This window comes from Petaurus breviceps, unplaced genomic scaffold (genome assembly GCF_028583685.1).
Source record: "Petaurus breviceps papuanus isolate PSGF00001 unplaced genomic scaffold, PetGlider_PUasm1.0 688, whole genome shotgun sequence".
NCBI lineage: Eukaryota > Metazoa > Chordata > Mammalia > Diprotodontia > Petauridae > Petaurus > Petaurus breviceps.
Genome location: NW_027186457.1, coordinates 10,095,093 through 10,119,293, shown reverse-complemented (window position 1 = coordinate 10,119,293; position 24,201 = coordinate 10,095,093). Strand labels below are relative to the sequence as shown.

General features: G+C 39.8%; 2 protein-coding genes across 3 annotated transcripts in view; both read left to right on the top strand.

Moving 5' to 3' along the window:
* The window catches only part of SPHKAP (SPHK1 interactor, AKAP domain containing), a 169,242-nt gene extending 152,911 nt beyond the window's left edge, over positions 1 to 16,331 (top strand). The window contains exons 8-12 of one of the 2 annotated variants that reach the window (XM_069104607.1): positions 3,268 to 3,459; positions 5,748 to 5,834; positions 8,220 to 8,272; positions 8,362 to 8,546; positions 14,256 to 16,331. In XM_069104607.1, the coding sequence (XP_068960708.1) occupies positions 3,268 to 3,459; positions 5,748 to 5,834; positions 8,220 to 8,272; positions 8,362 to 8,546; positions 14,256 to 14,399 (661 nt within the window). In that variant the 3' untranslated portion in view covers positions 14,400 to 16,331. The remainder of the gene's footprint in view (positions 1 to 3,267; positions 3,460 to 5,747; positions 5,835 to 8,219; positions 8,273 to 8,361; positions 8,547 to 14,255) is intronic. The other variant, XM_069104608.1, reaches the window with a different exon arrangement.
* Positions 16,332 to 19,219: 2,888 nt separating this feature from the next.
* LOC138174360 (metallo-beta-lactamase domain-containing protein 1-like) lies at positions 19,220 to 20,827 on the top strand. The gene has a single exon (XM_069104606.1). The coding sequence runs from the start codon at positions 19,591 to 19,593 to the stop codon at positions 20,341 to 20,343; it is 753 nt and encodes a 250-aa protein (XP_068960707.1). The 5' UTR covers positions 19,220 to 19,590; the 3' UTR covers positions 20,344 to 20,827.
* The last annotated feature ends 3,374 nt before the right edge of the window (positions 20,828 to 24,201 follow it).

Genomic DNA, 24,201 nt, shown 5'->3' with positions numbered 1-24,201 from the left:
GACTGAGTCCCAAAACCAGAAAGTGAAAGCCATCAGAGTAGTTATGACATTGGCACAGGTAGATAAAGTAGAAAGCACCCACATTTTCAAGCCTTTAAAACAGAACAGGCTACCTCAGGCAAAGGTCCTCCTCTCCCCACTCACAGCAACCACCCAGCGTCCTGGAAGAGTGCTCCCAGCAGCTCCGGCCCCTGCAGTCCTCAGCAGGAGTCCTAACTAAAAAAAAAAAAAAAAAGGCAACCCCCACCACCTGCCAACTGCAGAACCGTTAGCTCGGCTTTTCACTTTCTCTTGCTCTGCTATGTCAGCACGTCCATGGGGCATGGGAGATCTTTAAATCCCATAACCCTTACAGTGGGTGTTAAGTATCTGAGGCCGGAACTGATCCCGGGTCCTCCCAACTCTGGGGCCAGCACTCTTACTCACTGTGCCACCTAGCCGCCCCTGATCATATATTTCTTGAATAATATCCTTTACACCACCTTGTTCATGCAAGTTACCATCATGCACCATCATGCACTAGCCCATGTATGTCCATCTTGGGACTGTCCACTTCCTCTAAACCACTCATAATTGTGATTTTACAGCATCACCAGGAAGAATACTAGTATTAAAAAGAACTTTTGTGATACCAAGGAACAGCCTGGAATACCTGGCACAAAAAAAGTAGTTCACTGATACTTCTTTCTCTAGAAATGGAGGTAGTATTAAATTAAAATGCTAGTTAGAGGAGAGGCAGGAGACTAGAGAATTTTCCATAATACTTTCAGCTTCATAATTCCATGTATGGAAGAATATACCTTTATAATAATTAAAATGATAATTAAACTTTATAAAAATAAAACTGATATTGTCTAAATAATTGTATAAAAAGTATTCACACTTATTTAAAACCCATAGGTATATATGACAAAGTCAGAAATCATACACTGGAAGGACCATGGAAATTGCGACAACAAGAAAAATTTAGGATATACTGAGCTCAGTTGAGATAGATCATATTAGGTTGGAATGAAATTAATTGAATTTTTAGATGTACTTAATAGCTAGTCAGTCAATAAGCATGCCAGGCATTATGACTAGTACTGAGGATACAAAGAAGGTAAAAACAGCCTTAGGCCCACAAGAAAATCACCTCCTAGGGGACACAATAACTAGATACAAAAAAATATATACAGAGGAAATGCAAAATTATCTCAGAGGGGAAGGAACTAGCATCTGGAGAGAGCAGGACAGGCCTCCTGAAGAAGGTGGGATTTGATACGCAGCTTGAATGAGGCCAGGAAACCTAAGAGGGGAAGGGGAAGAAGAGGAATTTCAGAATAAAGTAAGAACACTTTGCAATATAGTTCACTCTCTGGAATAACAGCAAGTTGCTGAGGACCTATCATTCACCACAGGCCTGGAATAAAGCTCTAAACAGGATAGGGTGATAAGAGTTTTGCCCCCAAGCATCGAGATTTAGATGGTACTTGACAGAACTGAATTTAGCACCTAAATTAGCAAGAATAATAAATTAAAAGAGGAAACTGCAGCTGTAGCCCAGAAAATCTCCTCCTAAGTCTAACTTTACTCTGTTCCCTTCCTTCTGCCTACCTAGCCAATGTCCTGGGAGCCTTCCCCCTCCGAACATCTGGAAGATCTTTTTTGCTCCTTGCCCCAGGCACCAAAATTTCCAATTATAGCTGTTTGTTTAAAAGACCCACTACATTTTGTGAAACAACACCTGAAGTAACACCTTACATAAGGCTTAGGACTTATTTGTTTATTTAGCCCTGTGAATTCTTCTTTTGTTTCATTTTTATTTAATATTTTATTTTTCCCCAGTTACTTGTAAAAACACATTTTAACATTCACTTTTAAAACTCTGAGTTCTAAATTCTCTTCATTCCTCCCTCTCCACCCCGCCTCATTGAGAAGGCTAGTAATTCGATATAGGTTATACATATGTAGCCATGCAAAACATATCCATAATAACCATATTGTGAAGAAAACATAGACCAAAAAGAAAAAAAAAACTCCAGAAAAAATAAAGTTTTTAAAAAAGTATTCTTCAATCTGTATTCAAATACCATCAGATCTTTCTCTGGGAATGGATAGTGTTTTCGTCATAATTCCTTCAGAACTGTCTGGGATCACTGTATTGCTGAGAAAGGCCAAGTCATTCACAGCTGATCATCTTAAAGCATTGCTGTTACTTTGTACATAGGACAATTTCACTTTGCATTATTAGCCCATGCAAGTCTTCCATGAATTCTTATTAAGAGGAAGTTTAGATAAAGTAGATGAAGTGATAAAGCCTTCTGCCAATTCTTCTCTCATCATAATTTATGAACTTTCTAGAAATACAAAGTGCTATGAATCAATCCTTAAATTTTCATGGAAGATCTTTGCGCCCAGCACTGGCTATAATACAGTTACAATATAAGACAGGCTCCCTGCCTTTAAGTTGCTCATTACCTAGTTAGAAAGACAAGACTACTACAGAGGAAAGCATTACAAAGCACCAAGGAGATTAAATATGTAATACAGACTGAAAGGGGCAGTACTTCACTGCAGGGATCCATGGGAAAATATGAATAAGAAGAAAACATGATGAAAACATGCTGATAATTTGTAATCTGCATCAATGACAGAATAATAATAATAACTAACATTTACACAGCACTTTAAGGTTTGCAAAGTGTTTTACAAATATTATCTCATTTTATCCTCACAACATCCCCAGGAGGTAAGTGCTATTTATTACTATCCCCATTTTGCAGATGAGGAACTAAGGCAGACTGGTTAAGTGATTTGCCCAAGGTTTCATAGATTGAGGACAGGCTTAAACTCAGGTCTTTCTGATTCCAAGTCTAGCATTCTATCCACTGTGTCACCTAGCTGCTGGAAAATTGCACACTGTTGTGCTAAAAGGTCCACTAAAACATTTTAAATAACACTTCAGATATCTTTTTTCACAAAGAAGTGAGCAAAACTCTTTTGTTTTGAGATGTCCTATGCTTTAAAAACTTATTACTCTTTTTAATTATTTAGACACAAGGTTTGAAGTACATCCAAACAGATGAACAGATTCATCTTTTAGCCAGTGTTCAATTTTAAACGTTGAGTTTGAACGCTATAATTAGTAAGAAATGCTCTGAGTATGTTTCTCCCAATTATATAAAGCAGTACAAATTTGTATGTGTCAACAGGGACAGTGCCCTTGACCTTCATGGAAACTTCAACTCGCTGCTGTTTGTCTCAGTAACATCTTGTGTTTCACAGTGCTGACCTTAATACTGAAGACACTCCTGACCCTGAAGTCTCTGTGGAAGTCCGAGCCCCCGAGGAGTCCCTGAACCCTCCGGGCAGCAGCAGCAGCGATGAGAGTACAGGCAGCTGGTCACAGCTGGTTAACGACGAGGACAACCCTGATGACACAAGCAGCTATTTGCAGCTCAGTGAGCGGTCCATGAGGTAGCTTCCTTTTATTTTAGTTCCTTGGGAAACATGGACTTATGGCAAATTCTACCATCAGGATGTATCCCTTATAAATGTGAGTGTGTGTGTGTGTGTGTGTGTGTGTGTGCATACAAGACCACCTGACAAGCATCTAATGCAAACATCAAAAATGTTTCCTCCAGTCTCTGTACAATGAAAAAGACTTTAGTCTTTGAGATGATCTATTCTAAGATACCTTAACATCTTGCCATGACCTAGTAGCCTACACTAAGTCCAAGGGCTGCCTCTGTTCCCTGGTGGAGAGTTAATAGCTAGTTTGCTGGATGCCAAATACTGTGAATTATGTCCGCATCATTCATTAGGCTAGGTGGTGCAATGGCTAGGGCCTAGAGTCAAGCAGACTTATTTTTCTGAGTTCAAATCTGACCTCACACACTTACTAGCTATGTAACTCTGGGCAAGTCACTTAATCCTGTTTGCCTCAGTTTCCTCATCTATAAGCTTCAGAAGGACATGGCAAACCATTCTTGCATCTCTGCCAAAAATCAACAACAACAAATGGGGTCACAAAGAGTCAGACATGGCTGAAACAACTTAACAGCAACATTCAGCAGGACACAATTCACAGTGTTTGGTATACAGCTAACTAGCTATAAATCTCCGTATATATACATATATGGATATATGTACATATACACATTTATACATATGTACACCATATATATGAATACACACATATGGAGAGAGAGAGAACATTTCTAATTTTAATACTTTCTCCCTTAATCCATTACATTTCAGAGGGAAAACAGGCTGGGTTTACATGAGGCAAGTACTTCCTGACTGTGCTACATATTGTTTGACCTAGTTTCCCCCCTCTTCCTTTGAGTATCATTGGAACAAAAAGAACTAGAGAAGGTAATAAAGATGAAGCTTTGAAGGAAACAGACTATTGGACGATCCAGGGTTTTACTATACAAAACACTCCTCTGCCAGGTGGAAAAAAGAAAATGAACAAGTTTTCTAATTGAAACAGTGTCACCCACAACTTCACAATCTGCCTCCAGATTTCTTGGCTACTCTACAAAGCACAGGCTTTCCTAGAAGACTAACTAGAAATTTCAACTCAAAGATATCTAATCTGGGTCGCTTGGCTTGTTCACACACAGAATGACAAACTTCCCAAAAGTTCTATACATTGTGCCCAAACTTCAAAATCTTAAACGAAAATGGTTGCAAGCAAGAGGTTGACAAGAATAGCTGAGCAGTTGAGGCAATGGGCTTGCTAGAAAGGAAGGACATGGCAGTTATCTTAATGAATGGGTTTGGTTTTGTGTTTCCATCCTGGATTCCTCCCAACCCAAGAAGTTAGTATGCAGGTAGCACCATAACCCTGGAGAGGAACAGTTTCCATAGTTGGTAACTTGGTGCCCATCCGGGAATAAATACTTCAACAATATATCACACTTGGCGATTGCCCTTTGCAAATCATACTTGCAAGAGGTATCCTTAGAAGATACAGAAGGTGTGAGAAAGCTCAGTGGGTTTAAAGAAACTGGATTGGTTCCATTTCACAAATACAGACAGAGTTTTAAAAGTCTGGCTCAAATATACTATTTCTCAATAAGTATAAGCTGGGCTCATAGATATACCATATGGTGATTGTGTAACCTCTGTGGATTATGTAGTATCTGCTAGCTCCTTCTCTGAGGCATACAAGGTGACAGGTGTTTTCTAAGATGCTTATGATAAAGAAGCTGTGCCACCTTGATACTACCAGTTTCTCCTTCAGTGTTGTGACTTCTTATGAAAACAAAGGCCCAGGCACTCATCCTTTGTAACTCCACAAGGAAAAATCCCCACCAAATTGCCAAGGGTGGTTTTGATGCACTGTTTTCTGTGAGAATTCAGACAAATTTCGTATGGTCCCAGAAGGTCACTGCAGGTCACAGCCACTGCAAGTGTTCAAACATTTCCTTCATGCATCATGTTCAGAGGTATCCACATCTCTGCAAGCGTACCCAGGACATCTCTAACTGCTTGTTGACAAGAGCTTCTAACACGAGAAGAAAAGAAAAAATACCTTAATACCTAAATTTATTTATTTCCCTGTTCTTGGAGCTGCAGGCTTACATGCTTGGTTATTTTCTTCACTGTGGACATACATAATTGAGGGAAGCAAAGGTCAGAGCAGTAATCCCTCCTTGTCCCCAGGGAAGTGTTCTCAGAGAGTACTGAATTAAAATGTTGGCAATGTGGCCAAATGGTGAAGACTGGCATTAATATTTAAATTTTTGCTTTGTCAGCAATGGCAACAGTAGTACCACTAGCAGTCTTGGCATTATGGATCTGGAAATTTATCAGGAAAACATGCCCTCTTCTCCCATGATTAAGTAAGTAACTTCAAAACTGAGCTGATCTTGAGATCTAATTTCATCTGAAAACTCATTTGCAATCATCCAAGATGCACCTAACCATGGATTTGACCATGCCCACACTGCTATTCTGACCACGTTCTTTGTTAATGGGAAAATTCATTTAAGGCTTCCCATCTGGGGAGTAAGAATATAAGGTTAGAATGAGGTCCTCCTTCCTTACCACCAGCTTCCTGGAAACATAGTTTAAAAGGGGTTTCGTATCCCCAGCTTACAATATAAATGTTTTGGATGAATGTAATCAGTACAGTCCGAAGTTTCTCTTTATTCTCCCTAGTATCACACACAGAAGCAAACGTTCATTTAAATTGGACCAAGCCAAATCACAGTGTTCTTCTGGCGTTCCCTTTGCTTGCTTCAGGCACATCTCTCCCAAGTTTGCCTCCCAATACCAGTCTGTTGCCATGAAAGGAGATGTGTGAATACCTGTCCAATGATTCTACCAATTTCTACCTCAAAACATGAGGATACCTAAATTTATATGCAGTAGAATAAAGGAGCATTTTGAAACATGATGCAAGAAATTTGGGTAAAATACCAAGAAATGCTGGGGTAACATGGATCAGGATGACTCCCCAAACCTACATATCTAGCCTCCCCATCAATTGAAATGAATGGAATCTATTTTTAGGTGACCTTGTGTCCTCTAACTATTCATGGGCATCTAGATCTTCAGAAAGAATTAGGAGTAGAATAAAAATCTAATTGCTTTATGACCTATATCCTCAGTTCCCATTTGAAGTTAGAATGTTTTTAAAGAGTCAGTTGATCAGGTCTCTGTTCTATAGTTTTACTCAGAGGATCAATCTTAAATTTTTAACAATTCAAATTTGTCACTTAAACTTCCTCCCCCTGCTTCGTCACAGATATTAAATAGAATGTGGATAGACACCTGGTTATAAGTTTCATCTTTTATTAGGAAGAGCTTGGGAAAAATTCCCTTGACCTCAATTTAACTCTTTCCTGAGCAAACATACCTTTACCTACCTTTTCTCCTCTTGCTCAGCTCAATTGGCCCAGAACCTTAAGTCTTATATCTTAGAAATGCAGAGATCACCAATGGATCTAGAATTCCCTGGCTCCACAACAACAAAAATTGCACTATATTCTTTTCCCATGTAGTATCATTGATGTTAGAGAACATCATTCCTCTTCAAACAATTAGGCATTAATCAAAGGACAAGGTATCTGCCAGTTTCAGGCATTTTTACTTTTACTCCCTTCACCTTACCAAAGAATGGAAAAGGATATTATTAACCAGTCATAGAGAAGATAGGGAAATATTTTTTAATCAATAAGAATTACATTTTCCCATGCATCTTTGGCCTTCTCAGGTTCTAATTAAGAAAGGCAAAAGATAAACATAATACAATACATCATGAAAATACCATTCCCTTGAACCTTGTGTGAAGCCATATTAGCATTAGTCAATCAAAAAGCATTTTAAAAACCCCTACTATGTGCCAGAGGAAAGGCAATTTTGGTCTGATAAATGCCACTAATTTTTCCAATTTAGACTCTGTAGTCCTTTGATTGTCTTTTCCCTCATTTTAGATAAAAGCAGTGTAGAAGGAGGAAAGGTTTTCCAAATTGCAATGTAAGTTTCTCTTCCTTCCATTCAAGAAGAAGCAGATTATGCCAAGGAAGTTGGTAGTTGTATATACCCCAAGGTATGTACCTTTGGGTGTTTGGTCAGCAAAAAAAATGAGTTACCCAAATAGAAAGGCTCAGTCACAGAAACAGAAAAAATATCTATAAAGATACAAATTAAAAAATCACTCTCTACTGAAGAGCATCTGTGTAGCATAGATAGGAGAAAAAAATAGAACAGAACATCTTTGGCAATATCATATCCTAAAGTTGTGTTTTTCTTCACTTTATTTTTCCCCATGTGGTGTAAAGTTTGCTAATAGTCCACTAGTTATTCTTGCTATCTAGGCCACCTTTCCTTGACCAAATGAGACTCAAGACTCTTTCTCAATCTTCCCAGTGATTACTGTTATGTAATCATAATACTAAGTCACATTTCTATAGTTGCTGAAGTTTTCTTTCCTCAGGGCAACCCTGGGAAGTCAGCAAGGTCGGTTTCATTGTAACCACTTTACAATTGAGACAGAGGGGAGAAGAGAGAAAGCTGTGATACCAAAGCTAGTAAGTGTCAGAGCCAGCTCCCAAGGCCTGGTCTCTTTCCATCATACCATTCTGCCTCTCACAGAATTCAGAGTTAGAAGGGACCTCAACAATCATAGGGAGAAAGGAAACCCATCATCTCATCTTCCATTGGCTATCTCATTATTCCTATATGTTACCAATTGCATGTTATTGTTGTTTTTCCCCATAAAGTGAACTTGTAGAAGAAAAGGAATGCCTTAAAGAAACATCAGAAAACATAGAGGGTAAGACAAGGTGCCATAATTTGACACAAAATTGGCTATGTTTTTTGCCACTGAAAACCTGGTAAATCTGTGCTTGTGTTTATATTCAGAGTGTATCTCCAAACTGTCTTTGGGAACGGCCAGCTGTCAAAAGAACCTCTTGGTGATAAACTTTGATCTGGAGCCTGAGTGCCCTGATGCAGAACTTCGTGCCACTCTGCAATGGATAGCAGCCTCAGAACTTGGAATTTCCACCATCTACTTTAAGAAATCTCAGGAAAACAGAATTGAAAAGGTATTTTTCCAGATTTTTGGATAATGTTTCCAAAAAAAATTGGGTTTTAATAACACAAGAAATACAATGAAAGCTTAGTAAATATCATACATTATTTTGGCCTTGGATGTTTTAATCCCCCATAGAGAACGTAGAGTCAAAATGGCCCTTGCAGATTATTTTTTCTACACCATTCATTTTACTAAGAAGGAATCTGAGGTTTCCAAGAGGTTAAGGGCAGCAGGGATCATGTTATCTTTATCTTTGCATCCCCAGGGTCAAACATAGGGGTTCACACATAGCTAAGTACAAAATGTATAATAAATTGAATTGGTTTGTATAAGATCACACAGCTAATTAGCAGCAGAACCTAAATCTGACACCAGGTCCTCTGAATCTAAATTCAATGTTATTTCCAACACAACATCCTGATTCCTTCACATAGGGAAACTTATATGTCTATGGCACATTATATGTCTCTGACAGGACAATGCAATTAATTGTATCCTTTGATCCCAAAATTGACCAATTCTGAGGAGGCAATTAATAAATAAATACTTACTAAATTGACTTCTTCTGTTCTGAAGTGCTGCACTCCCCATTATGTCATGAAAAATATCTTGATCTCTTTAATCATGGGACACAAAAACTTGCAAGAGACCACAATTGCCCATGATATATTTTCAGGACATTATTTAATTGTTCTGTTAAATGAGAAAAAGTCTGAGCATCTTTTGTTATAAATGTGCTTATATTGGGAACCTTGCTCAGAACACTCAGATTCACAAGAGGCTGTTTCTCAAGGACAAAATGGTAACTTTTTAAATTCACAACCAGGGAGCCAGCTGTATTTCAGGGAAGACTTTCACAGGATCTCAGATTCATTGTCTCTCCTTGGTAGACAGAGGGCCACAAAGCTGAAAAATACTTCTTTAGCCAGAGGAATCCAAAACTTTAATTCCTCATGTTGTAACCTAAGACTAGGCTCTATAGGATTTGAACTGTTAAAATAATGCTATAATACAGTCAACAACACATATTACTATCCCACATATAAAATACAATAAGGAGTATTAGAAAACATGTTAAGAGATGATTGATATTATTTTAGAGAAGGGCACAACTCACATGTAATTTAATTTGACCTAAATTCCAAGAAATCTCAAAAAGGAAAAAAAATGATTTAGTAACTAATTGCTAACATTAAAATAAACAAAAGTTAAATATTATTTTTCTCCCACTTCCACTCCCTACTGTTTTCTACCATCTGTCTTCATTCTAATGGTTTTAACCCTCTCCATACTACTTACTAGCTCAAGATGGGAAGAAAAGAAGGATTATAGAAGTAATACTCTCTTACTCATGTTTAATGTCTCCTCACCCCCATGATTCCCTTCTCTGGTACTTAGTGTTCCCATAATACCCCAATGATTTCCTCAACCTCCCTTTCAGTACTCCATGATCCACACTTTTCATGCTTTCTTCCTCCTATCAACTTATGTCTCCTGGGTTTCAATCTCCTTGGGCTGTAACCTCTGATTTCACAGTTAAAGATAACTGGCCAGTGAATTGTCTCCAAACTCCACTACCTAAGCATCTGTCTATCTTCCTGGAGAAGGATAGCCCAATGTAAAAGAACAATCCAATTACACTATCTTTGCCCAGTCTAAGAGCCAAGTTGAGAGAATTGAACACACATACACAAAGAATGCATGCTCATCTCTCCCTGTGGGTCATTTGTCTGAAGAATAAATATGAACAAGATAGAAGGTTGTTTCTTTCAAGCCCCAATTCCCCAACTAGCCCATGAACAAAGTTGTAACAGCACCAAGAAGTAATAAAATGCATCACCTTGTTTTTAAAGAAAGCATAGCTTTAGTCAGGACAAATTTTTAAATGACACAATGGAAAATTCTAATCGCAGCTATGTCTTATATACTCCTGCATCACGCCCACAAAAGCAAGCCAGATAAATAACTTATCATTTATTCTCTTAGGACCATCTCTCCAAAGTACTCTATCCTCAAGCATGTCAAGGGCTGAGACTGTCATCTTTTAGAGTTCCTCGGACCCTGCCAAGGCAAAATTATATATTAAGATGAAAAACTAGGAAGGGATCTTTGAGGTTGGAAAGATGATGCCACTTGCCCAAGGTAATACAGGTAGATAGTGCCTTAGCTAGGATTTGACCCTTGGTATTGTAACTCTTAAGTTTATCACTCTTTGCATTGCACAGTGAGCTGCATATGTAGTGGCAGCTCAAAATCGTCAACCATTTCTTATGATGCAAGCACTACAATGTCTAAGTGAAACAAAGTACCTAAATAAGAGAGTTCTTGGCATCCTTCATCATTCAGCAGTGCATTTTAGAACTTCATTAATTCTGATTGTTTTTTAATTATGTGAGTTATTAAATGGCCATTGTCAGGTACCAAGGGACTGAAAGGAGAACATGTGTTACAGAAGGGTGACAGCTCCTCATTAGTTCCTCATCAACTCTGATAAGGTGGCAGAAATTTCTAAGCCAAAGTCAGAAAAGGTCATTTTCATGTAACTAACTCCTATCAGGTACTCTCTCATTGTCTTTTTTATCTCGGCTTTTAACTCCCTATCAACCATTTTTTGTTCTTTCTTTTCCAATCTAAGAATCATTCTACTTGACAAGAAAAACAGAGGCAAAATAATGGTTGAGTAGATAATGGGGTCATTGATTTAGAACTTGAAAGGATCCCAGAGGCCATCTAGTCCAAACTTTTCTTAAGTTATATGGGTAGTAAACATTAGTAGTGGAATCTGAACTCAGGTTCCAAGGGTGATACAGGTAAATGCATCAAGGTCCTCTTACTACAAATGCAGTTCACCCCTTCCATGACTGTCCATTATCATCATGCCATCTAGAATGATCATTGTGCTTAGTTCTTTCTGCTCCAAATGGCTTTAAAAAAACACCTTTCCTTTGTTTTGTTTTGTTTTTTTAGCATTCCTTACCAGCCTTAAATACTCTTTTAATAGGAGAAGGTTGTTCTTTTATCTTAATCCTCTTGTATCTTCTCTTGCTTTCATCTTTTATATTTCAGGTTCTCAATGAATTCCCCCGTAAATCCTCCTTAACCGTTAGACAAAACTCCCTTTTCTTTTTCTTTATAATTGTTTCTTTTTATACCTTCAGCTTCTAGGCTGACTTCTCTCACACGCCATAGGATCCTACCTCTCTAACACTGGATAGGAAAAAGAAAGAGAGGTCAATGTGACAGGGAATACAAAATATGATTGATCATGCTGGCTTTGGAGATAAAGTCAAACAAGTTAACAGGTGTTGAATATTAGGTTTTAATTAATTAATAAGAAAAGATTCACTTCAATTACTATTTTACCAAACATGATTTATTTGAGAATATTTATGGGAATACTCTTTTGTATGTACTTCTAAAGAAAGATATTATACCTCCCCCTTTCTCCATGTATGTTATCAGAAAATCATAAACACAATTTAAACCACATTCAGTCACATTTCCAAATGATAACATACTAAAAGAGCCACTATCGGTTTAGGTTTTGGTTTTAGTTTTGGTTGGATTCTGCATACAGTTGACCCTGTTGATAAAATGCACCAAGAAGACTAGAACTTGTCTTATATATGTACCATTCTTTAGTTACAGGCATTAATTAGATGCTATTAAAGTGTTTATTAAATGATAGAATTGGGCATGCAAATAGCATGTAGCTCTCCAAGATCTACTGGACAAAATATTTGCTCTTAAGGATTCCGATGCGGCTACATGTGGAGATACCTGATTAGTTATTGATTGTGACACTGAAGGACAGAAAAAACTCTAGTTTTCATTTTTTGATGTAGAGAAAAGATAAGGGCAGGTGCCTGCCAAGCAGGGCTCATTATTAAAATGCCAGAACATGACAATGTGCAGATGTCATGAAAGATTTGAGGGCAAGTGCTCAATAGAGCAAGAAGACTGTTGGCTGTAAGAATGAGTAGGAATGTCCTTGACCTTCAAATCCTGACTCCTCAAATCACTTATGCCATCTTCATTTTTACAAAAGAAATAAGGAAACTCTTCCATTTGTCAGCTTGCAGGTGTTTCAGGATTAGAGCTGTCCAAGACTAACCGCTATAGTCTACTGAGTTTATTATGCTTAGTATGTAGCATATGTATGCCAGCAGTCTTGAAATCTGCCATGTCAGGAAATCAGCTTGGATTCAGAAACCTTGGGAGAGATTCAAACGCCAAGTCTTCGTCCCAAAGGCTTCTGTATCACAGCAGAAAGAGAGCAACATTTCAAGTTCACATAGTATTTAAAAGTTTTCAAAATGTATTCCTCATAACCCTGCCATAAGCAAAGACTTTCTTTTAAATACTTGGATTTTTGTAAAATTTGATAGAAATCGTATTTTGAATCCTAGAGTCTTCAGAAGTATATAGTTATCCACAAGTCACACCATTTACTTGGCATCTCTGGTACCTTCTATCCTTCATCTGTATTTGGCATCATCATTTTCTGCAAGGTCTTCCCAATCCATGTTGGGCTCTGCCTTTCTTTCTCTTTAGGTAACCTCTCTCACTTCTTCGGGTTTGGGCTCTGGTTTTGGAGTTATGACAGGTGAAGCAGAAAACTGTTCTCTTCTGTATTTCATTCGTAACCTTTGTCTTATGTCCTGTAGTATTTCCCTCACCCTGAGATCTGTTTTCTATTCATGTCGTGTATTATTATTCCCACTTTACAGATGAGGAAACTGAAGCTCAGGGATATAAATGATTTGCCCATGCTTACTCAATCAGTAAATGGTAAGACAAGTCTGTAGACTCCAGATTCAGTGTTCTATTACATTGAGTAACTTCATCAGCTGATATTGTCATTTGGAGTAGTGAACTCTAATAGTAACTGTTGCTATTCTAGGCAGCCAGCACAACCCCGTTTTCATAGTAAACCATCAGAACCAGGGGCCCAGTCAGTGGGATCCCAAATAATGATGCATGGAAGGCATCCATCTGCTACCACTCAAGAAAATACCTAGCAATCCATGTAACTTGAGGCAGAGACACAAGTTGGGGGAACGTTCTCCAGAACCCATGTTTTTCCCCTCCTTTATTCTCCCTCTATACCTCTGTTTGTTAGTAAGTAATGATCCAAAGGAAGGAGATAGGAAGGAGTTGATTTCCTTAAGATACTAGATAGATGATAGAGATAGATAGACACAGACAGACAGAGATAAACAGATAGATGAATAAATAGATAAATGGATGAATAAAAGAATGGATGAATTGGATTTTTTTTTACAGAGAGATAGATGGGGAGTGAGATGACACATAGATAGATAATGGGGATACATCCATACACATACTCATCCTATAGCCCCACTGGCATTCCAAGACATGTCACAGGTCACCAAGAAAAAGACTGGAACAATTCATATTCTTTGGCTGCTATTAAATTCCAGAATTCTGTCTCTCTTTCTGCAATAGTAAAAATGAAGTACAGGGCCATTTATGAACCCAACTCAGTAAAAAATCTAGGTGATTCCCACAACTTTCTCTTTGTAATCATAACTATCTGGCACAACTTTTTGAATTTGATCTTTGTGTGTGGAAAAGAGAAATAACCCAACAGGTAGAGAAGAACAAGCCAATGGCTGTACCTGCTGTTGCGCAATGATATCATTAAGTCAAAAAATGTCCAATAAGTAATTGAACCTGACATTCTCTTTCATTACAGTTCCTGGATGTTGTGCAGCTTGTTCGTCAGAAAGCCTGGAAGGTGGGTGACATATTTCACGCAGTGGTCCAATACTGCAAGCTGCATGAAGAGAGAAAGGAGCTGAAACCAAGCCTCTTTGACTGGCTCCTGGAACTGGGATAAGGCAGCTGTCCCCATAAAGTCTTTTCATCTTTTATTCCAGCTTAGGTTACAGTGGTTTGTGCAATGCTATAAATTTTCCCATAATATTAGCAGAATTATTTAAAAAATCTGCTCCTGAAGTGTGTTACGTACAGATATGCTCAAAAGAATAAAGAAATGAACTTAAGAAGTTTTCATTCATCATTAGAACCTGTGGGTGAGTTTTGAAATATTGTGCTTTAGGACATACTGTATCAAAAGGGAAACTCTTCTTTGTTCTGATATAGGTAAGCTTGTGAATAGGCTTGAACCAAATGAAGATTGCTGTGGCTGCATATTTTTATAATAAAATGTCGTGGATTGTCTTTATTTACATGAATCAGCTAAAAATTAATATTGGTCCAAAAAAGTTTGTAAACAATGGTATCAATTTCATTTAACCTATACATGGTAGTCATTCAAAACATAACCAAACCACAGGAATGGTTATGAAATGATAGCAGAAATTACAGGTCCCTTTTAGGCTCAAAGGGCAGCTAAATGATACAGTGCATAAAGCACCAGGCTTGGAGTCAGGAAGAGCCATCTTCCTGAATTCAAATCTGGCCTCAGACACTTACTAGCTGTGTGACCCTGGGCAAGTCATTTAACCCTGTTCGCCTCAGTTTCCTCATCTGTAAAATGAGCTGGAAAAGGAAATGGCAAACCACCCTAATATCTTTGCCAAGAAAACCCCAAAAGTGGTCACAAAAAGTTAGACATGACTGAAACTGAACAACAAAATTAGACTTAAAATGTTGTCTCTTTCAGATATATCTCAGTAGACCTTACCCAAAATATTTCCAAGACTTCCACTGAGATATTTCTATTTCTTCAGTTAATCCACCAGCAACTGCTGCCCTTCCTATAAAGCAACTGAAAATTCTGTAATTATAAAAATGCTAGTTTTTCAGTGTAAAATATTGACTTCTCTAAATAACTTTACATTCTGATTATATTTTAAGAAGAACATACTAGAAAAAAATGCTTTGAGAAAATCACCTCAGTTTCATTTTATTTTGACCTCTGAACTTAGTGGCTCATTTTGAATATGAATGTTTTGGAATAGTATGCTATATTGTACCACTACTACTACCAAGACATTCATATGATTGGTGTAATATCATATGTTAGCACTGACATGACCCGGTTGTAGCACGTGCTTAATTATTCATTCTTCTGACTCTGCCAAAGGGATTGACAATGAATGAGGGGTAAAAAAAAATCTTGTCATCTTTAAAGAGTTTAAAAACAGATTGGCTACCATGGAAATCAACACTGCCCATCTTCCCACAATAGTTATTACACAACAAGATTGTTGCCTCTGCTCCAACGATACAAAGTAAAATATTCCCTACTTTTATTTTCATGCTCAAAGTTTCTCAAAGGAATTCTTAAATATTCTCCTTTTGTACTAGGTATTTTTTCTAGATACTAAAATTTCTGAACTTACATAATTTGAAGTTTAAAATAAAGAATGAAAAAGAACCACATAATCAAAATTATTACCCTGAGATCCATTTCTATCCAAGCCCATGTTGAAATGGCCAGAAAGTTTCCCTGCCTGCCATTCTTTCTCCAAAGCATCTTTTCCTTGGATAAACAGGCATTAAAGGCCTATTCAATGTCCCTGATGATTCAGATCATGGAATTCACACTGTGCCCAATGTTCAGATCAAAAGTGAACCAACATACTTTGTCCAAACCAAAAGTACTTTGTCCTATGAAAGGGAAGGGATGTTTTTATTTTTCAGACTAAATCTTAATAATTGTATGTAGCCTTTATTGTGATAGAATAAATGTTTATCTCTCTTACAAAGCACAAATTATGTGACTGGACTGTAAAATGTGATGCCGTTAAATATGTTGTATTTACTGTTGCAAATTAATCAGAAATAAATTTAAGTTACAAAATTTGGCATCTTTGAGGGATGTTTTTCTCCCCTGAAATACACATGTTTTCTTATGTGGGAAATGTAGCAAAGATGAGTAGTGGTAAAACAAACAAACAAACAAACAAAAACACTAGCTGGAAGACTCAGAGTTCAGTTGGGTTTGAATCCCTGCCACTCCTCACTTTATCATTTACTATGAATTCTTGGGGAAATCACTTTACCTTTCTGGGGGTCAGTTTCCTCATCTGTAAAATGGGCCAGATGAGTATTAAGGATCCTTCTATTTCTAAAATTCCATCAGTCTATGAATAGCTCATACTGAAAAGCTTTGGCATTTTCATCTATTATTCTAGGGAAAACTCAATTTGTTGATAATAAATAAATGTTTCTCCACTAACATTCTCTGGTAGGGCCTTTAGATTTGATTCCTTGGTAAAAGCATTCATTTGTGCTTTTATGTCTTCTGTCAAGTACTGAAGGGCTCTTTATCGTCCTTCAGTGTCCTGATCTTCTCTTATACCCATCTTGTGGGCTTTCTTCTCTAATAGACTTTTCTATGAGAGCACAAGTTATTGTGAGACAGAGAGAAAAACACAGGGTTTAGAGTCAGAGGATATTCAAATTCCAGAGCTGCTACTGGGTGGTTGTCAGCTATTATTTTGTGGACTGGAAGTCTGGATACCTAGGATATTTTCCTGGATCTCACAGAACAAGTCCTCTGTGACTTTGGGTAAGTTACTGTACCTCCCCTGAAAGAGATGGACAAGCAAATTTCTACAATCCCTTCCATGTTGGGCATTAAATTTTCGTTATATTTAAGTAAAACATTATATATATATATATATATATATTTAAATAGAAAAGAAAATATGGCCTGAAATTTTCCAACTACTAGGCAACAGTCTCCCTGATTATCTCAGACTACTTCCCTATAACTGCTCTAGAAGCTAATGTAAATTTTGTATATCCCCTAGTCAAGACACCATGCATACAGTAAGTACTTAATGAATATTTGTGATTTGATGTTTTTTTTTCCTCTCAACTACTCTGATGACAACAATACTAAAAATCTCCCTAACATCTTGTGGTGATCTTCCCTGAGGACAACAAAGCATTTCTTCAACAAGAGTTAAAATCAATCAATTAACAAGCATTTATTAAGTCCTTACCATATTTTGTGGGGAGAGAGGGAGGGGGCAAGGCAAGTGGCATCTAGGTAACACCATAGTGCACACAGAGCATTGGACCTGTTGTCAGGAAGACCTAAGTTCAAATCTAAACTCAGACACTTACTAGCTCTGTGACCCTGGGCAAGTCACTTCACCCTGTTTGCCTCAGTTTTCTCACATGTAAAAATGAGCTTGAGAAGGAAATGGTAATCCACTCCAGTATTTTTACCAGACACAATTGAAACGACTGAACAACAACAAAATATGCCAGGCACCATTATAAATATGAGAATACAAAAATAAGAATAAAGTCTTTCCTCAGTAAGCTTACAGTTTATCTGTTGTACAACTGGTAATTCTTTCTTTTAATATTCTGTATACTGGTCACACCACTGTTAACAACAAACAAATCTTTTTATGTTTCTGTGCCAACATTCTCCACCATCTGTCCTAAACACTGGAAAGGAATTTCAAGACTCACTCTTTCCTAGCCAACAACTCTCAGAATTTCTCAATAGGTGGCCAGTAGACGTGGTGGTACACTAAACCTCACTTGGTGAAACAGATTTACTTTTCTTGGGTTAAGAGGTAGTATTGCAAGAGCATTTGCAAACTCATGAACTGGGAAAAATTCCTACCCTAATATAAACATGTAAATGTAACGAAAATAAGGTCTATGAATTGATACTATTAGTGACATACTCTATAAGCTTACCTTCCACCTTGTCTGTCTTCATCTTCTATGTTCTGATTTCTACGTCAGTCAGTCAACAAGCTTTTATTAAGCAGATATATGCTGAACACTGGGGATACCAGGAAAGTCAAAAACACATTCCCAAACCTAGGGGAGCCCACAGTGTAATGGGGGAGATAATATCCAAGTACAGTGTAACTATGTACATACAATAGATACAGTATAAACTTATTCCACCTCTATCAGAAGGTAAGATCCTTGAGGTTAGCAATTTTTAGTTTCTTCTTTGTTCTCCCAAGACCATAGGACCAAGGGACATTGGAGCCTAAGCAATTCATCATCCTCTTCTCCCATTTTACAGATAAGGATACTAAATTATGGAGAGGTTAAACATTTTGCCCCAGGTCATCAAACTAGTGTCTGCAGTGACTATGAATTCATGTCTTTCTATCTTAAACACAGCGCCTGGAAGATAAGAAGGGAATGTGGATTGATTGCTACTATGATTCTTACTAAGACCAAATAGCCAAAGACACATATTCATAAATAGTGCAAGGCTTGGTCTGTCCACCCCAAACTCAGCAGGAGGGTGAGGGGAAAGCCTGTAGTGCGGACCCTGGTTTGGGGGTCCAGAGAGAAAAACGGAGGGATGGCAGAGGATACTCCGCCCATTAGAAAAGTGGGTGCTAGGGTGGAGAGTGACCCACCCCACTTCCCGCTGAGGAAGAGAGGGATGAAGATAGAGGCTAGCAAGAAAGAGGAAAGAGAGAGGAGAAAAGAAGAGAAAGGGGAAAAGAGGGAGAAAAAAGGGAGAAAAAAGAGGGAAAGTGAAAGAGGAAGGAGAGGAAGGAGAGGAAGGAGAGGAAGGAAGGAAGGAAGGAAGGAAGGAAGGAAGGAAGGAAGGAAGGAAGGAAGGAAGGAAGGAAGGAAGGAAGGAAGGAAGGAAGGAAGGAAGAAAGGAAGGAAGGAAGGAAGGAAGGAGAGAGGGAGGGAGGGAAGAAGGAAGTTCTTTGGGGAAAGTTTGGGAAAGAACCCTAAGAACGCGGCAGCACTAGCCACAGCAGCGGAACGAAGGGTGAGCAGGAGGAACGAGCTGGTAGCACTGGGTGGACACTGCTCATTACCCTTTTGAACCAAACTCTTCTTGGTCCTTATTTCACCTTCCGACCAACTTGCACACTTCTGTTACTGACCCGTCTGCGCCTGCGCCCGCGCCTGCACTGAAAGCCAGGTTTTAGTGTAGCCGGAGATGACGTATTCAAAACAGATTCCGTACGGATGGAAGAGCCGGAAGTAAAGTCCATATGGACGGCGCCATCTTTATAGCCTGCCCCCGGAGGTACAAATCCTGAGGGAGATCAAAAGGCTCTGATGCTTTTCGAACGTGCCCCCTTCTACTTTGGCCGCCCCCAGCCATGAGCTCACGGGTGCGGACCGAAGCCCTGCGTGGGGACCCCCCGCTGTCCATACCGGGGGACCCCTACTCGGTGATAGTACTGCTCCGGGGCTACTCGGAGCCGCAGGGGTCCGGGGGCGCCCAGAGAGCTGACGGTTCCGTGACGCTTGTTCTGCCCATCGCGTGGGAGCCGCGGGACGCGCGTGGAGAGGACCCCGTGGCGCTGCACACGCAGGCCGCCCTGGAGCAGGCAGGCTCAGGTCCCGTGCTAGTGGACACAGGGGGCCCTTGGGCTCGGGACGCCCTGCTGGCAGCAATGGCTGCACACGGCGTGGCCCCGGACGCCGTGACCCTCGTGGTGGGCACCCACGGCCACTCAGACCACGTGGGCAGCCTGGGGCTGTTCCCGCGTGCCGCGCTCCTCGTCTCCCACGATTTCTGCCTCCCGGGGGGCCTCTACCTGCCCCACGAGCTGAGCGAGGCGTGCCCCCTGCGCCTGGGCCCGGGCCTCGAGGTGTGGGCCACGCCGGGCCACGCGGGCCGTGGTGACGTCAGCCTGGTGGTAGCGGGCACCTCGTTGGGCACAGTCGTAGTGGCGGGAGATGTGTTCGAGCGGGAGGACGACGGCAACACGTGGCGCCAGCTGAGCGAGGACCCCGAAGCCCAGGAGCGAAGCAGGCAGAGGGTGCTGGCGGCTGCCGACGTCGTGGTGCCCGGGCACGGCGGGCCCTTCCGGGTCTTTAGAGAGCCCGGAAACCGCGCGGCGGACTAGCCGGGGAGCGGGGTGTTGCGAGCACAGGCGCCGGACCTGCCACCACCAGCTCTGAAAGGAAGCCGAGCCTCCAGACGGAGACCAGCCTGAGGATCCCGAAGAAGCCCCCAGGGGCCATGCGGAAAACAGCCCAGGACCACTGTCGGTGCTGCAGAGCCCTCCTGGGCGCATCCGCCTTAGAAGAGGGGCATATGACTATTTCATCTGACTCTCACTTTCCTCTCCTCCGAAATGGCAGGAATAACCACCTGCCTGCCACCACATCTATGAAGATCAAACAAAATAAAAGACAGGAAGGTGTTACCCAGATGCAGTGCTCTAAGCAAGTGTCAGACATTCACGTTGGCGGTCACAATAAATGTCTGGGAAAATAGCCTTTTTTGCACCTACCTAGATTCAAGGTTGCAGTTGTGGGTGGGAGTAAGTGGGTGTGCCTTCCTCAATATCTGGGTGAGAGTTTTTCAAATAAATTTCTATTCTTGTTTTTTTGTTTTGACATTGATTAAATACTGTCCCTGACTCCTTAAAGAGAGCTTCCCATAGAACAACGTTTTTTTTTTTCCCTAAGAGAAAAAGCAAGACTGACATAAAAAAAAAAAAAATCTGACAACATATATAAGATACCCATGGATCTTTCCCCCATCCCCATCCCTAACCTCTAAAAGGCTTGGGAGAAAGTGTCTTCTCATATCTCTCTTCTGGGACCAATTTTATACTTTATAATTTTGCCTGTGTTTCATTTTTAATTACTTTTCTTTCCATTTCCATTGTTGTATGTAGTCTTGGTTCTCCATTCATGTAAATCTTTCAATACTTCTCTGTTTTAATAGTTTCTTACATTCTTAAAGAAATATTCCATCACATTCATCTATCACAATTTGTTTACCCTTTCCCCAATTGATGCATATGTACTTTGTTTCCAGTTCTTGCCTTCATATTCTGGTATATATAGGATTTTTCTTTTTATTGATGACTTCCTTAGGTTATATGCCTAGGAATAGAATCCCTGGGTCAAACACTATGAATATGTTAGCCATTTTCCATTCAGGTGTTATTCCTGCCCATCCTTCAAGGCCTAAATTTCAACTGTCTTCAAAAAAAAAAAAAGCCCAAGCATCTCAGACCTTAGTTCCTTGTATCTTTTTTTCCTCTGAGGAAATAGCTCCTGGATCCTAAATACATCACCTGCCATCGTATCACCTCCTGTTTAACGTTAAATCTGTTATGGATGATACCGCTAGTACTGTGCCCTACCCTCCTCAGGGAACAAAGTAAATGCATGAGAGTAATGATGAACTGATTCTAAAAACAGTAATGAGCTCAAGGGTACTTGATGGTGCTTCCTCCCCTTCTAGCCTCAGCCCCAGCTGAAGAATGTTGTGTCCTGGCTGTGTGCTCAAGTCTGATGAGATAAAAGACAACTTTCTAGCAAAGAGAGAGTTTGGATTCCAAGTCCAACTTTTCCCGCCCTTATTGTGCTCAGTGGGGGTAGACAAAGGGAAAAAACAGGCTTGCCTTACTGCTAACATCTGGATAGATATCAAGTATGACTGGATTGGTGGTCATGAGCCAAACACCTGCAAGGCACGGCAGCAGAGAAGAGAAGGCAACATGGAGGTAGGAGATGGACCAGTTGCTGTTATACATTAACATATATTCAGTGTTGGTCCCTTGATCGCCACCGTGAGTGTAGGAAGAGCATAGGCTAACCTCACCATAACTTCTCAGTTTCCCACCTAGCGGTAGGTAAAGATGTGTGAAGAGAAGATGATGACATAGGGATCCAGGCCAAGCATCACCATGATGCCTGTACCCCCTGCCAAGCCCAGTCAGGGTTTCCGAGTCCAATAAAGTCACACAAGTAAGGACCAGGCCAACCACTGACACTCTTAGCAGCTCAATGCCATCACTGTGACTGTCCAGTAGATTATGTGCAGACATATGGTCTTCAGGAATTAGGAGAAAGAACTGAAAAAGGGGGCAGGGAAAAGTCAAGACATGCAAACAGCCCATCCTAGCATATATCCAACACATTCTCTTTCTATTTTTTCTATAGGCTGTTTTCTCCACCCCAGAATAATCTCCCTGTTCCTCCCTACCCATCTACATCCTTCAAATTCAGATCATGATAATAGTTTTTGTTTATATCTTTGGATCTCCAATGCCCCATGCAGTACCTAGCACATAGTAGGACACAGCTATCAACCTTTCTGGTTGATTTTTAAAATAACTCAGAGAGAGACCTCAGTCACAAACCTTGTGAGGACCCCTCACTCCAGCAAGTGCTGATTCTGTTAATAAGAAAAGTAACCTCCAATTTCTTTCTGTCCTTTTTAAAAATAAAATTCCATAGACCCTGCTGAAATAATAAATCCAACTTTGCCCTCTATATAAGGTCTTCCATCCCCCAGCTCCCTAACTTGCACAAATCTTCATTAAAATGAACTGTCTCATTTCCACTGGCCCTTTATTGGTGAATACTCCCTATTAACTAACTCTTCCTGCCCCACCTAATGGGTGCATTTGATCTTATTTTGTTATGTCTTTTCTCCCCATTTCTGCTTCAGACCCTTATAGAAACAGGATGGGTGGTAGGAAGAATCAGGTGCACAAAAAACAGTCTGACCAGTACCTGCTATGTACGAGACACTGTGCTAAACAATAGTTATTATCTCATTGTATCTTCACAATAACTCTTTGAGCTAGGTACTATCAGGATTGAGAAGGAAGTCACTGTGCTGAGCGTTCAGCACTCAGTAAGGACTGAATTGAAGGGCGTGAATGGTTGTTGATGCAGGGAGAGAGGCCAGCCCTCCCATAATTGTGCACCTCTCCTGGATGTCAACACCCAGGGACCCCAGTCTTATGTTTTTTTACAACTCTGGACTCCACTTAGACTCAAAGGTCCCTATGAATTATGCAAGGGGATCAGTAGTTCAGGAGGAAGACTTGTTGAGCAATTTTCTGGTTTATTTTTCTAAAACCTTGGAATAAAACCTTTTTGTATACCCCATTAATCCTAGTGCCTTCCACCCCATGTCCAAATAAAGACTGAGAGGTTTTCCTTCATGCTCCTTGAAAAGAAGACAGAAATTGCTATTTCTGGGATAGAGTGGTTCTAAGTGATCCCAGGTGAACTTTTATATTAAATGAAATGAATTCATCTTCCCTGTGCATGGGTGACATTTGTGAAGGTTACTTTGTCATGCAGTTTCAAATAACATGGCCATTTCTGAGGACCCCAGCAACATTTGGGGTGGGGAAAATCAGCAGTCCATATTGTGACCTTTATGAAACCAATGGAAATTCCTAATTGAAACTGTGGTCTATTTCTTCATTTGTTTCTTATAGCTGCCTACCTTTAAAAAAAAAAAAACCAAACATAAGAAACTTGTAACAGTGAAAGGAGAATCAACTGGGAAACAAGAAGTCTGGGTTCCCTTTTTTTTTTTTGCAACCGTGTGACCTCAGAAGATTCACCATAACCTCTGGACTTTATACACTTATAAAGCAAAGTGTTTGAACAGATATCCTCTAATATGCCTGCCTTATAAGACGCTTTACGATTATATTTTTGTGCCTTCGTGTATAAGTGTGATGAAGATGATGTCAACACAAAGCACTAATGAAAAAATTTTAAATGTCTGGATCCATAAACCTTTTTAAAATCACACATACATACATACACACACACACACACACACACACTCCAAAAAGGTCCAAAAAGGTTGGATAAGGCTCCCCCTGTATTTAAAGCAACATGAAACTTTATCTCCCCCAATGGTTTCTTTGTTTCTGGTTCTTTCAAAGGCTCAGAAGAAATACCTTAGCTGGTCACACAGCTAAGAAAATATCAAA